This window comes from Dreissena polymorpha, chromosome 1, assembly GCF_020536995.1.
Source record: "Dreissena polymorpha isolate Duluth1 chromosome 1, UMN_Dpol_1.0, whole genome shotgun sequence".
Taxonomy (NCBI): Eukaryota; Metazoa; Mollusca; class Bivalvia; order Myida; family Dreissenidae; genus Dreissena; species Dreissena polymorpha.
Genome location: NC_068355.1, coordinates 94312424 through 94326406, shown reverse-complemented (window position 1 = coordinate 94326406; position 13983 = coordinate 94312424). Strand labels below are relative to the sequence as shown.

General features: G+C 37.1%; 2 protein-coding genes across 9 annotated transcripts in view; one reads left to right on the top strand and one right to left on the bottom strand.

Moving 5' to 3' along the window:
* The window catches only part of LOC127837623 (uncharacterized), a 163711-nt gene that overhangs the window by 30545 nt on the left and 119183 nt on the right, over nt 1-13983 (top strand). The gene's annotated exons all lie outside the window — the stretch shown is intronic.
* LOC127841132 (uncharacterized) overlaps nt 1-13983 on the bottom strand; it is a 322925-nt gene that overhangs the window by 277654 nt on the left and 31288 nt on the right. For 7 of the 8 annotated variants that reach the window (XM_052369739.1, XM_052369719.1, XM_052369750.1 and 4 more), the window contains exons 2-3: nt 11839-12845; nt 9969-10327 (exon numbers count right to left, since the gene is read on the bottom strand). In XM_052369739.1, coding sequence (XP_052225699.1) covers nt 9972-10327; nt 11839-12845 — 1363 coding nt within the window. In that variant the 3' untranslated portion in view covers nt 9969-9971. Of the gene's footprint in view, nt 1-9962; nt 10328-11838; nt 12846-13983 lie in introns of all 8 variants that reach the window. The other variant, XM_052369759.1, reaches the window with a different exon arrangement.

The window sequence follows — 13983 nt, the reverse complement described above, 5'->3', positions numbered from 1 at the left end:
ATTGATTGAGATTATCAAATCTCGCGCACCAGTTTATTTCGCGTGCTGTAACGGGATATCGTGAGGTTGCTAATCCCTTTGTTTGTATAGGTCCCTGTTCTTATTAACTGCACTTTTCCTTCTTGCCATCTGTTTATATTTCAAGTTTCAAGTAAATCCCTTCAGTAGATTTAGAGTTATGCTCCAGACAAAAATGTACTTTAAAATTATATAAAAGGGGAGATAATTCAAAAACTAAGGTAGATAGAGTTGTGGTTCTTGGTCACTGCACTTCTCCTAGTTGCCATCTGTTTATATTTCAAGTTTCAAGTAAATCCCTTCAGTAGATTTAGAATTATGCTCCGGACAAAAATTTACTTTAAAATCATATAAAAGGGGAGATAATTCAAAAACTAAGGTAGATATAGTTGTGGTTCTTGGTCACTGCACTTCTCCTAGTTGCCATCTGTTTATATTTCAAGTTTCAAGTAAATCCTTTTAGTATATTTAGAGTTATGCTCCGGACAAAAATTTACTTTAAAGTTAAATTAAAGGGGATATAATTCAAAAATTAAGGTAGATAGAGTTATGGTTCTTGGTCACTGCACTTCTCCTAGTTGCCATCTGTTTATATTCTAAGTTTAAAGTAAATCCATTCAATAGATTTGGAGTTATGCTCCGGACAAAGTTTCAGCCGGACGGACAGGAACAATTACTATATCCCCTCCGAATTTTTTTTCGGCGGGGATAAAAAAAAGTCTGATAAAGGGAGACAAGTCAAACTGAACTGATTGTTTAAAATTAACCCCCTTTGTTTCAAAATAAATCTATTTTTAGTCGTGGCGACCTTGACCTTGGAGATATTGAATAAATTCTTTTGTGTGACACACCGTCCAATGATGGTGAACAAATGTGCCAAATGAATTTAAAATCTAAAAATGAATGAAATAGTTATGGCCTGGACAAGCTCATTTATGGCCATTTTTGGCCTTTGAACTCGAAGTGTGACCTTGACCTTGGAGATATCGACGTAATTCTTGCGTGCCACACACTATCTAATGATGGTGAACAAATGTGCCAAATGATTTTAAAATCTCACAATGAATGACAAAATTATGGCCCGGACAAGCTTGTTCCGCCCGCCCGCCAGCCCGCTGACATTCACCAATCTAATAACCAGTTTTTTCCTTCGGAAAACCTGGTGAAAAAACTCACTGCTGGTGCAGATTTTTAGTTCTCTTTCTTGTTAGTGTTAGCTAAATTAATTAAAAAGCAACTAAACAGCAAAAACTCACTGCTGGTGCAGATCTACAGTTCTCTCTCTTGTAAGTGTAAGCTAAAATGTCCTTCATGATGTAATATACGGACTCAAAAAATGTGACATTGGTGTTTTCAATATTTTATTTCAAAACATTCAAGTTATACAGCTGGATAGGGAGATGAACTTTGGATTGTGATTAATTTCTTTTTCTTTGTCTTCAATTGGAAATATAAGGCAGTCATTTTGGAAAATTACAAAGGTTTAATATTGGGAATGGGGCAAATTTTGGACCCACAATTTGACAAACATGAGATGTTTTTGTCAGAAACAAATGCTCCCTACTGTGCCGCTTTGATTTAATTTTTTATATATTATTATATCCATTTAAAAAATACTACTTCCCTTGTGAAAATGATCTGTACCTGCCAAATGATAAATATAAATTATCTCCCTTTAAAGCGTATTACTTCCCTTGGATTTTGTTTGACCTTTGAACATGAAGATTGACCTTGACCTTTCACCACTCAAAATGTGCAGCTCCATGAGATACACATCCATGGAAAATATCAAGTTGCTATCTTCAATAATGCAAAAGTTACAGCCAATGTTAAAGTTTTCGGACGGACGCACAGACTGACGGACAGTTCAACTGCTATATGCCACCCTACCGGGGGCATAAAACAACAACATTGTATACACACCAAAAACTTAACACCTCCTCGCAAACGGGCTCTTTACGACCATGGTATTAGATGGAATATATTCCAATCATATACCATAATTACTTTAATTGTACGGACACTCTAAGTTTTCGGACACCCTCTTTTTAGCAAAAATAATTATTTTTTCGTGACTCTTTATTTTCGGACATTTGGGTTTTCGTCCATAGTAAATGTCTCCAAATTGTTTGGACAGAATATTTTACAGCGCTATTCTATAGACTGCGGCCTTGTTTTCGCTTATCATGTGACACTTGGATCATGGATTTTCACAACCGGATTGAGGTCATAAAACTTGGCAGATTGATGCCTGAGGGCAATGGACCATTACGTTTGCACAATTGGGTAAATAACTATGTGTACCGGTAGAAAACAATGGATTCATCCTACAGCATTTGAAACAGTTTTGTCCTATTAAGGAAGCAAAATGTTTATGTTTTTACTTTATGGTTCTATCATTTCAGGCAAGAGTTAGCAAAGCTGTGAAATTGTATTCATTTCAAAGCAGAAAAAGAAGAGTAAATCACAATACAATTATTGTACATTGATTTATTGCCTTTATTTCAATCTAATTATAATTTTCCGATTATATTTTATAACAAGAAACCATCGGAGACGGGTGATGGTCCCTAAGTTTTTTTTTGTCACAATATTGCACTATATTTTCAGATATAAGGAAACGTCTTGAGGGCACAGTACTTGGGGGAACAAGAATTTTTTTATATAAAATTTCAAAGGGCCATAACTCTGTGAAAAATCATCCGACCAGAACCTGCTGATAATATGCACATCTCCTCTTGGTAGTGAAGCTTCCCATAAAGTTTCATTGAATTCCGGTCATTAGTTGCTGAGAAATAGCTCGGACAAGAATTGCACTATATGTACAGTTGATGGAAAATTTCAAAGGGCCATACCTCTGTGAAAAATCATTTGACTAGAACCCGCTGATAATATGCACATCTTCTCTTGGTAGTGAAGCTTCCCATAAAGTTTCATTGAATTCCAGTCATTAGTTGCTGAGAAATAGCCCGGACAAGAATTGCACTATATGTACAGTTAATGGAAAATTTCAAAGGGCCAAAGCTCTGTGAAAAATCATCCGACCAGAACCCGCTGATAATATGCACATCTCCTCTTGGTAGTAAAGCTTCCCATAAAGTTTCATTGAATTCCGGTCATTAGTTGCTGAGAAATAGCCCGGACAAAAATTGTGCATGGACGGACACACAGACGGACGGACAGACGAAGCGGCAACTATATGCTCCCCCCCAAATTTTTTGGGGGAGCATAAAAAGTATTAAGGGGGTTGCTGCAGTTTATTTAACCGAGGATATATTTATTAACACCGATGATGCTATTATCACAACTCAATATTTGTGTATCATCAGAAATGTTCATAATACAATTGTCAGTGGTTCAATCCCAGGTGGGGTTAACTTTTTTAAAACTTTTTTTTCTTTCTTTAATTTCATTCTTGTTTTATACTGGAGCTCTTTAGTCCTGTAGTTTACATTTATTAATTTAAAGCATTTAATCACAAACTTCAAAACATGCCATAATCTGTGAACAAGTATAAGTAACTTATTAATAAGGTCGAGTTTGATACTGTATGGTATTATGTTTGTGATTAAATATTGTTTTTTATTAATGTTTTTTGGTAAGCTGTTGTGATCCCAGTTAAGATTGTAAACAATTTCTTATGTTTATGCATATTTATAACAATCTATGTACCGGTACTTGGGTTTTGCCTAATTGCTGGATTTTATGAAATTTGACTTAGACGGTAGGGATAGTTAAAACAAAAAATCTCTGTTAAAAGTGTGGTAACCCCCTTTTTTTATTTGTGTTTTATGATGACAATATGTAGATGAACATATTTGAGCAGTTTAGCAGAATTCTATTAGACATAAAAAAAAAATTCCATTTATGTGGTTACAATATTAAAACAAGAGCACCGCATAACCTGTGCCACGCTCGGCTGCGAAAGCTTGTCAGAATTGTTTTTTTTTTTAGAGGTCACAGTGACCTTGATCTTTGACCTTGTGACCCAAAAATGGGTGTGGCGTGTAAAACTCATCAAGGTGCATCTACATATGAAGTTTCAAAGTTGTAGGTGGAAGCACTTTGATATTAGAGGAAAATATCAAGGTTTTAGCACAACGCAGGCGGACGACACAACGACGACGACGACACGAAAACAACGAGCTGGCTATGACAATTGCTCAGGTTTTCTCCCAAAACAGCCGAGCGTTTTTTGGGTGACATAAAAATTGAAAAAAAAAAATTTCTTAAAATTTTACTTGTGTACTCCATTTTATTGGTAGTGTGTGGTTTAATTTAATGGTATATGAAGGTTATTAATTATTTTTACGCAATTAGAGATTTTTCAGTTTTATTAAAAAAAGTACATGTTATATAAGCAAATTCATTGAATTGATATCCCACGCCATTATACTTCTGGACACAAGATATGGCTCCGGACACACAAAAAAAGCAATTTTTTAACAAGAGATGTGTTCGTCAGAAACACAATGCCCCCTATTGCGCCGCTTTGAAATTTTTAATATTTTTTTTTGACCTTGAAGGATGACCTTGACTTTGAACTTTCACCACTCAAAATGTGCAGCTTCATAAGAACGCCGCTTTAAAAAAATTAAAAAAAATTACCTTTGACCTTGAAGGATGACCTTGACCTTGAACTTCCACCACTCGAAATGTGCAGCTTCATGAGAATGCTGCGTTGAAATTTTTTTTTTTTATAACTTTTGACCTTGAAGGATGACCTTGACCTTAAACTTCCACCACTTAAAATGTGCAGCTTCATGAGATACACATGCATGCCAAATATCAAGTTGCTATCTTCAATATTGAAAAAGTTATGGCCAATGTTAAAGTTTTCGGACGGACAGACGCCATATATTTGACATTTGACCTTGAAGGATGACCTTGACCTTCACCTTTCACCACTCAAAATGTTCAGCTCCATGAGATACACATGCATGCCAAATATCAAGTTGCTATCTTCAATAGTGAAAAAGTTATGGCCAATGTTAAAGTTTTTGGACGGACGGACAGACGCCATATACTTGACATTTGACCTTGAAGGATGACCTTGACCTTCACCTTTCACCGCTCAAAATGTGTAGCTCTGTGAGATGCACATGCATGCCAAATATCAAGTTGCTATCTTCAATATTGAAAAAGTTATGGCCAATGTTAAAGTTTTCAGACGGACAGATGCCATATATTTGACATTTGACCTTGAAGGATGACCTTGACCTTCACCTTTTACCACTCAAAATGTTCAGCTCCATGAGATACACATGCATGCCAATTATCAAGTTGCTATCTTCAATAGTGAAAAAGTTATGGCCAACGTTAATTTTTTTTTCCGGACGGACGACAGACTGACATACACACATACTGACATACACACATACTGACTGACGGACAGTTCAACTGCTATATGCCACCCTACCAGGGGCATAAAAATACAAAGGGCCATAACTCCGTTATTATTCGATGGCGTACTATGCCATTTGGCGTGCATCATCCTCTTATCCATATATATACTCATACAAAGTTTCAATGAAATCTGCCAAAGCACTTCCAAGATATGGCTCCGAGACAAAAGTGCCGGACGGACGGAAGGACGGACAACCCCAAAACAATATCCCTCCGCCTATGGCGGGTGATAATAATGGTGAATAAAATCAAAACAAGGCTGGTGACCCTATGTCGTTATTTCATTTTTCATATAATATTTGTAAATATGTATCTTAAATATAAATTTTGGACAAAATCTATAAGATGGAAAAAAATCAGCAAAACTGCAGCAACACCCCTTAATCAATATAAATTTCTTAAAAGCCATGGTGTACATTGAAATGAGATTCTAACAAGAACACCGCCTTGCGGGTGCAGACCGCTCATCTTTTTTCTTTTTAAAGGTGAAGGGACTCTCAATTTCAATCACAAAGGAGGGAGGGGTGGAGTGAAGAGGGGTGTATAGTGTGGGGGTGTGGACATTTATTACATTATCTTCCAAAAATGCGATTTAAAAAAAAAAAATTCGGGGTTAGGGGGGGGGGGGGGGGGGGGATGGGAGGGGATTCTTGGGTGCGATGGTTGGACGATATTGAAAAAAAAAAAAAAAAGATATTTGTGCTTTTTAACCGTTTCAAAAAAAAACAAGGGACAAAATTGTCACAAAACCAGGTTTTCATTGTGAAAAAAAAATCTGATAAAGGGAGAAAACTCAAACTGAACTTTTGAAATGACCAAAAAAAATTAACCCCCTTTGTAATTTTTTTTTTTTTTTTTAAAATCTATTTTTAGTCGTGGCGACCTTGACATTGGAGATATTGACGTGATTCTTTCGTGGGACACACCGTCCCATGATGGTGAACAAATGTGCCAAATGATTTTAAAATCTCACAATGAATGACATAGTTATGGCTCGGACAAGCTCATTTATGGCCATTTTTGACCTTTGAACTCAAAGTGTGACCTTGACCTTGGAGATATCGACGTAATTATTTCGCGCGACACACCGTCCAATGATGGTGAACAAATGTGCCAAATGATTTTAAAATCTGACAATGAACGACATAGTTATGGCCAGAACAAGCTCATTTATGGCCATTTTTGACCTTTGAACTCAAAGTGTGACCTTGACCTTGGAGATATCGACGTAATTATTTCGCGCGACACACCGTCCAATGATGGTGAACAAATGTGCCAAATGATTTTAAAATCTGACGATGAACGACATAGTTATGGCTCGGACAAGCTCATTTATGGCCATTTTTGACCTTTGAACTCAAAGTGTGACCTTGACCTTGGAGATATCGACGTAATTATTTCGCGCGACACACCGTCCAATGATGGTGAACAAATGTGCCAAATGATTTTAAAATCTGACAATGAACGACATAGTTATGGCCCGGACAAGCTTATTCCGCCAGCCCGCCAGCCAGCCAGCCCGCCAGCCAGTCAGCCAGCCCGCCCGCATTCGCCAATCTAATAACCATTTTTTTCCTTCGGAAAACCTGGTTAAAAATTGGGGGGGGGGGGTGTGTGGGATGGGGACGGGGGGTAAAGTGTGAGGGTGTTGTGGTCATTTGTAAGATGATCTTAAAAAAAAAATTAGAGGGGGGGGGAGGATTCGGGGGGGGGGGGGGGGGGCACGGGGGATGGTTTGGGTGGAGTCTATTGTGGTATGTCAGGTAAGAGTAGTTTTGTCAAAGTATCAATCAAATTTAATCATAAATAAAAAAGTTATGGCAATTTTAGCAAAATTTATTAATTTGACCTTGAGAGTCAAGGTCATTTAAAGGTCAAGGTAAAATTCAACTTGCCAGGTACAGTAACCTCATGATAGCATAAAAGTATTTGAAGTTTGAAAGCAATAGCCTTGATACTTTAGAAGTAAAGTGGATCGAAACACAAAATTTAACCATATATTCAAAGTTACTAATTAAAAAAAGGGCCATAATTCCGTAAAAATGACAACCAGAGTTATGCAACTTGTCCTTTTACTGTCCCCTTATGATAGTTTGCGAGTGTTCCAAGTATGAAAGCAATATCTGATACTTTAGGGGTAAAGTGGACCAAAACACACATTTTAACCAAATTTTCAATCTTCTAAGTATAAAAAGGGCACATAATTCTGTCAAAATGCCAGTCAGAGTTACATAACTTTGCCTGCACAGTCCCCTTATGATAGTTAGTAAGTGTTGCAAGTATGAAAGCAATAGCTTTGATACTTAAGGAATAAAATGGACCTAAACACAAAACTTAACCAAAATTTTTAATTTTCTAAGTAAAAAAAGGGCACATAATTCTGTCAAAATGCACGCCAGAGTTATCTAACTTTACCTGCCCAGTCCCCTCATGATAGTAAGTAGATGTACCAAGTTTGAATGCAATAGCATTGATACTTTCTGAGAAAAGTGGACCTAAATGCAAAACTTAACCGGACGCCAACGCCGACGCCAAGGTGATGACAATAGCTCATAATTTTTTTTCAAAAAATAGATGAGCTAAAAATAGTGTTAGGCGCTGTGTACATGGAAGTGCATCTAAGTACAAATATTAAGTGCTTGTTTATTTTCTTAACAAGGGAGAATATACTTGTTATTTTGGCAAAGAAAAATGTTAAGGGTTGCTTCCCTTGTGAACAGTACGGTGTAGTATCACATGGAACTATCGACATATCTTGCGCTTGGTCATTTAAACGTCAACAAAATATAATCGAAAAAGTTTTGTGGTAACTTCACAGAAACAAGGGCTGTTTGTAAAACATGCATGCCCCCCATATGGGCTGTCAGTTGTAGTGGCAGCCATTGTGTGAATACGTTTTTTGTCACTGTGACCTTGGCCTTTGACCTAGTGACCTGACAATCAATAGGGGTCATCTGCCAGTCATGATCAATGTACCTTTGAAGTTTCATGATCCTAGGCGTAAGGGTTCTTGAGTTATCATCCGGAAACCATTTTACTGGTTCGAGTCACTGTGACCTTGACTTTTGACCTAGTGACCTGAAAATCTATAGGGGTCATCTGCCAGTCATGATCAATGTACTTATGAAGTTTCATGATCCTAGGCGTAAGCGTTCTTGAGTTATCATCCGGAAACCATTTTTTTGTGTAGTCACTGACCTTGACCTTTGACCTAGTGACCTGAAAATCAATAGGGGTCATCTGCAAGTCATGATCAATGTACCTATGAAGTTTCATGATCCTAGGCCTAAGCATTCTTGAGTTTTCATCCGGAAACCATTTTACTATTTCGAGTCACTGTGACCTTGACCTTTGACCTAGTGACCTGAAAATTAATAGGGGTCATCTGCCAGTCATGGTCAATGTACCTATGAAGTTTCATGATCCTAGGCCTAAGTGTTCTTGAGTTATCATCCGGAAACCATCTGGTGGATGGACAGACGTACACATGGGTAAAACAATATACCCCATCTTCTTTGAAGAGGGGCATAATAACAGATTTAAAGGCATTTTTTCTAAGTAATTAAATTATAACGACCACTTGTACCGTCGGACTAGCAAATTCTTTATTTACTTGTCTGGACCAACAATTTGGTTGTCCCGGACAGTCGGACTACCGTTAATGTCTACACCTGCACTAGCCCAAATAGATTTTCACTAGCCTAAACCCTTCAGGCGCATTTTGCACACTACATAATAGTTTCTAATGTTGAAAGCAAAACTTCACATTATGTAAGTAAATAACAATAATATAACACACTACAATGTTCTTATGCTCAACATCACATTTTAATTCAAATCACAGGTATTGGGCGCGTGGCTAAGATACTTTAAAGGGATCTTTTCACGTTTTGGTAAATTGACAAAATTGAAAAAAGTTGTTTCAGATTCGCAAATTTTCGGTTTAGTCATGATATTTGTGAGGAAACAAAATTACTGAACATTAACCATGGTCTAATATAGCCATTATATGCATCTTTTGACGATTTAAAAACCTTAAAATTATAAAGCGTTGCAACGCGAAATGATTGAATAATTTGGAGAGTTCTGTTGTTGTCTTTTAAATCTTGGCAGGATAGCTCAGTTGGCTAATGCGTTTTTACTTCAGGATTCCGGGGGTCACTGGTTCGAGCCCTGCTACGGGCTTCTTTTTTTTCCTTTTTACAATTTTATTTTTGATTTTTTACTGGAGCTTTCAAAATTTAATGTTTACATTTATTAATATAAAGCATTTAATGACAAACTTCAAAACATGCCAAAATCTGTGAAAAGGCCCCTTTAACACTATCAATATGTCATAAAACAACTTTTTTCATCCAATTTTTTTTTTTTTTAATTCTGATATAATATATGTTTTTATATATTATATCAGATTTTTTTTATGAAAAAAGTTCTTTTATGACATATTGATAAGTTTAAAGTGACTTGGCCACGCACCCAATACCTGTGATTCAAAATCATTAAAATATTAATCACTAATTACAACAACTAATACATACACTTACACATTATTCCACTCTGAACACCATGATGTCGCCAATAAGCCCCTGAGTGCCCACAATAATGGAGGATGAGGTGCTGCTGTAGCAGACTGACCTTGGGGTCCACATTCCGTCCCTCCCCGTAGCCAGAGTGGCCAGCTTTCTCCTCCCCTCCCAGTCCACCTGTAGTATAGTGCTGGACAGGCCTCCACAGACCAGCACCTGGCCTACAGGGGTCACATGTAGACTACATGGCCATCGTAGTTTATGGTCTTTAAATGTAGCCAGGAGCGTTCCATCCATGGCCAGGGTTAGGAGCTTGCGCTGGGAGTGGCTGGTAATGTACAGCTTGTCCCCTGTGGGACTCACAGCACACCTCCCTACTGCAAAACGGAGTAACATCAAGATATAGAATTACTCCATATGTTAAATAATATTATTAAACATACTGCAGTGATATTCTATTACGCATATGTTGCTATAAATAGGCTTTTACACATCTAAAATATATATGCATACATTCCAATAATTCAATAGTTAAGTGTGACATTAAACTTCCATAGAAGTGTTATTGTGTAGAAGTTTGACAAGTTCAACTGTTGAAATGCGACTGCAGGTGAGTTAGAAATGAAGTATAGCAAAATTACAGATGGAAAAAATTACACATACAGAAATAATTGCACAGTTCAATCATGACGTATATATTATGTTACTATGTGCAGCATAAAATAAATAAATTTCCCAAACATGTACACATGTGATAACAATATACCGACATAAGTGAAATTGACACAAGCAGAATTATATACTTCATACATTTGCAGTGTTACGACATAAGTTGTGTTTTAAGTGTTTATAACAAGAGAAATGATATTTCAAACAACATGTATGGACGCTTTTCTATATAGTTTCTTACCGCACCAATTACAACAGCAAAATGTGAAAATGCATTATTAAAATGAATACATACCTTTGAACACTTCTTAAAATCAAACAACAACAATTTAAAGAGTACCTATTTTATACCATTTTATGAAATTTTCAATTTATAAAACATATTATGCATGTGCAGTAAGTTGACAGCCACAAAAATGAATACTCAGAAAGTGTCTCTTTCCAAGGATTTCAGTTTCTATTTAAAGACATGTCATGACATGACAGTCAGAATACTTGATCAGTGAATCAGTGAAAAAAAAGTAAATTATACAAAATTTACAATTACTATGTAATAACAAGAGATGTGTTTGTCAGTAACACAATGCCCCCTATAGCACCGTTTTTGAAATAAAATTTCAATATAAACAAGAGATGTGTTTGTCAAAAACACAATGCCCCCTAATGCGCTGCTGCTTTTTTTTACCTTTGACCTTGAAGGATGACCTTGACCTTTCACCACTCAAAATGTGCAGCTCCATGAGATACACATGCATGACAAATATCAAGTGGCTATGTTCAATATTTCAAAAGTTATTGCAAAACTTTACAGTAAGGTTAAAGTTTTGGGACAGAATGACAAACAGACAGACAGGCCAAAAACAATATGCCCCCGATCATTCGAGCCGGGGGCATAAAAATTTGGCAGGTATAGAAATTATCTCCCTTTTAAAGCTTATTACTTCCCTTGGATTGTATTTTTTTTACTTTTGACCTTTAAGGATGACCTTGACCTTTCACCACTTAAAATGTGAAGCTACATGAGATACACATGCATGCCAAATATCAAGTTGCTATCTTTAATGTTGCAAAAGTTATGGCCAATGTAAAAGTTTTAGGATGGACTGACGGACGGATGGACAGTTCAAATGCTATATGCCACCCTACCGGGGGGAGGGGGGGGGGGGGATGTGGCATAAAAACTTGTAATGCTGTAGGATGAATCCACCATTATTCTTACCTGTACATACATCTGATCTGTCCTCATAGAGTCTGCAGACCAGTTTGCCACTCAATGAGTACTTGAACAGTGCAGTAGCAGAGCTGATAAACAGCTCACCCTGGTGGTGGGAGATACCTAAACATTGGTGTTGTAACGCAAGCTTCCTGCCAGGATCAAGCTGGCTGTGGGTGACTGTGATAAACTGGACCTCATGTGTGTTACAAGCATTTATATTCACAGCCACTGCAACCTTACTGGGTGTGAGCAGACACATGCACTGTGGATAGTCCGCCAAATCACAGTGACTCACCACCTGGTACTGCTGGTTCAGCAGCTTGACTTTATAATTTTCACTGTCTGCAACCAGAACCTGTCCATTTGGGAGAACACAACAGCCAGTGATCAAACAACTGCCTGAATCACTTGGTATTTTCACATTGTGTTCAGAATACCCCAGGACATTAAACGCCTTGCCTGATTTTCCCAGCAAATTCAATGCCTGCTGCAGTATATGCTTACATTTTACGCTGGCTATAAGGCAGAGGTCCTTATTATCTCCAATTTTCTGAACAAATTCATGGAATTGTGACAAGTCTTTTTGAAAACCGGTGCATTTTTTAATAGAACTTGTAACTGACCCTTTTATGCTTATAACTTCATCTTTCATCTCATTTAGTTCCTTCACAGTAATATTATCAAATTCATTCAAGATAGAAAGAACACTCCTACACATTTCTTCTTTTAAATATTGCTCATTTTTGCCTGATGTACTCACACAACTATTACCACATTCATCTATGGTAGTTTTTATATTAGTGGTTGTATTTATATTAGCAAGCATTTGTTTTTCAATGAATTCTGTATGTTCTTTGTATGTTCTCTGCAATGACTGAACACTGAGCTCATGACTGATCTGTAGGCGTTTGATTTCTCCCAGCACAGTTTCCAGCTCCACTAGCAGGCCCTGTAGGTCTGTGGGCTGCGTGTTGGTCAGCCCCGAAATCGGGGTCACTTGACTGCACTGGCTGAAATAAACAATCAATACCGGTACATACGAAGGAAAAGTCAGTTCTATTATCATGGGGGAAAGTAAAAACAATTGAAAATACTAAAAAAATTATTTGTGGGCCAGGGGGCCACAGGGCCCCGGTTGGTCTAGGGCAAAGCCCTGGTCTGGGTCCAGCTCCTGAAAGATAGCAAATTGATTTGCAAATAGGAAGCTATCCTTAAGTATAAGACCAACATATGTTGACAGTAATTATTGCAGCTTACTTAACATGCATACAATGGAAATAAACAATGGATATGTTTGTACATGTACAATAACGTTATTAAGTCATTTAATCTAGAATTATATTAACTTGTTCATTAAGCATACACTTTTTAACTTAAAGAATTAATTACTATAAATGTTTAATTATAAACACTAAAAATTGAAAATCTGTCCATCTGGCGTTTTTCTGATGATTTCCATTTTCACAGAGCAGCTTCAGAGCTTTCTTTCCGTTAGACTTGTAATTGATCGTTTTCCCACAAAAAGTACAATACGCAACGCCACACAGCCTTTCTTTTTAAGCCAATCTTTCCATTTAATTTCCTTAGAATCACATTCACACACCCATTTTCATCTCCATTTGTTTTTCACTTGCTTTTCAAGATCTTGTGTGTTATATCCTACGGGTAAGAACTTCATTGTAAATTTTAACTTTGAAGGCTAGCAGAAGAGACAAAATGGCCCACGATGACAACCACTTTTTAAAAAATAATATTACTTTTCGGCAGTTATCATTTAAGTTCGTTACAAAACCAACTTCTTGTAGAAATCCGCAGAAGACCTTTGTACTTGGAACTGATATTTACGAAAGCACTGACCGGTCGAATAGTGACCAGAGGGATAGAAAGATTCACGAGACTATAGCAAATAAAAGAGCAATACGCCCAGGGAGATATATATAGACTAATGGAGAAGCAATGGCCGCGTCGAACCTATAATTAGATATGGGTTAACAGAACAGTGGGAAACCAATTTATAACGTCTGAAATTGATCGTATTTTGTTTATTTGTTTGTCGGCATTGCTGGACACATGGCCTACCCCCCCCCCCCCCTCAAACAAAATCTCATGAGATTTACATGATTCACGAGAACGACCTCTGAGAAGCCA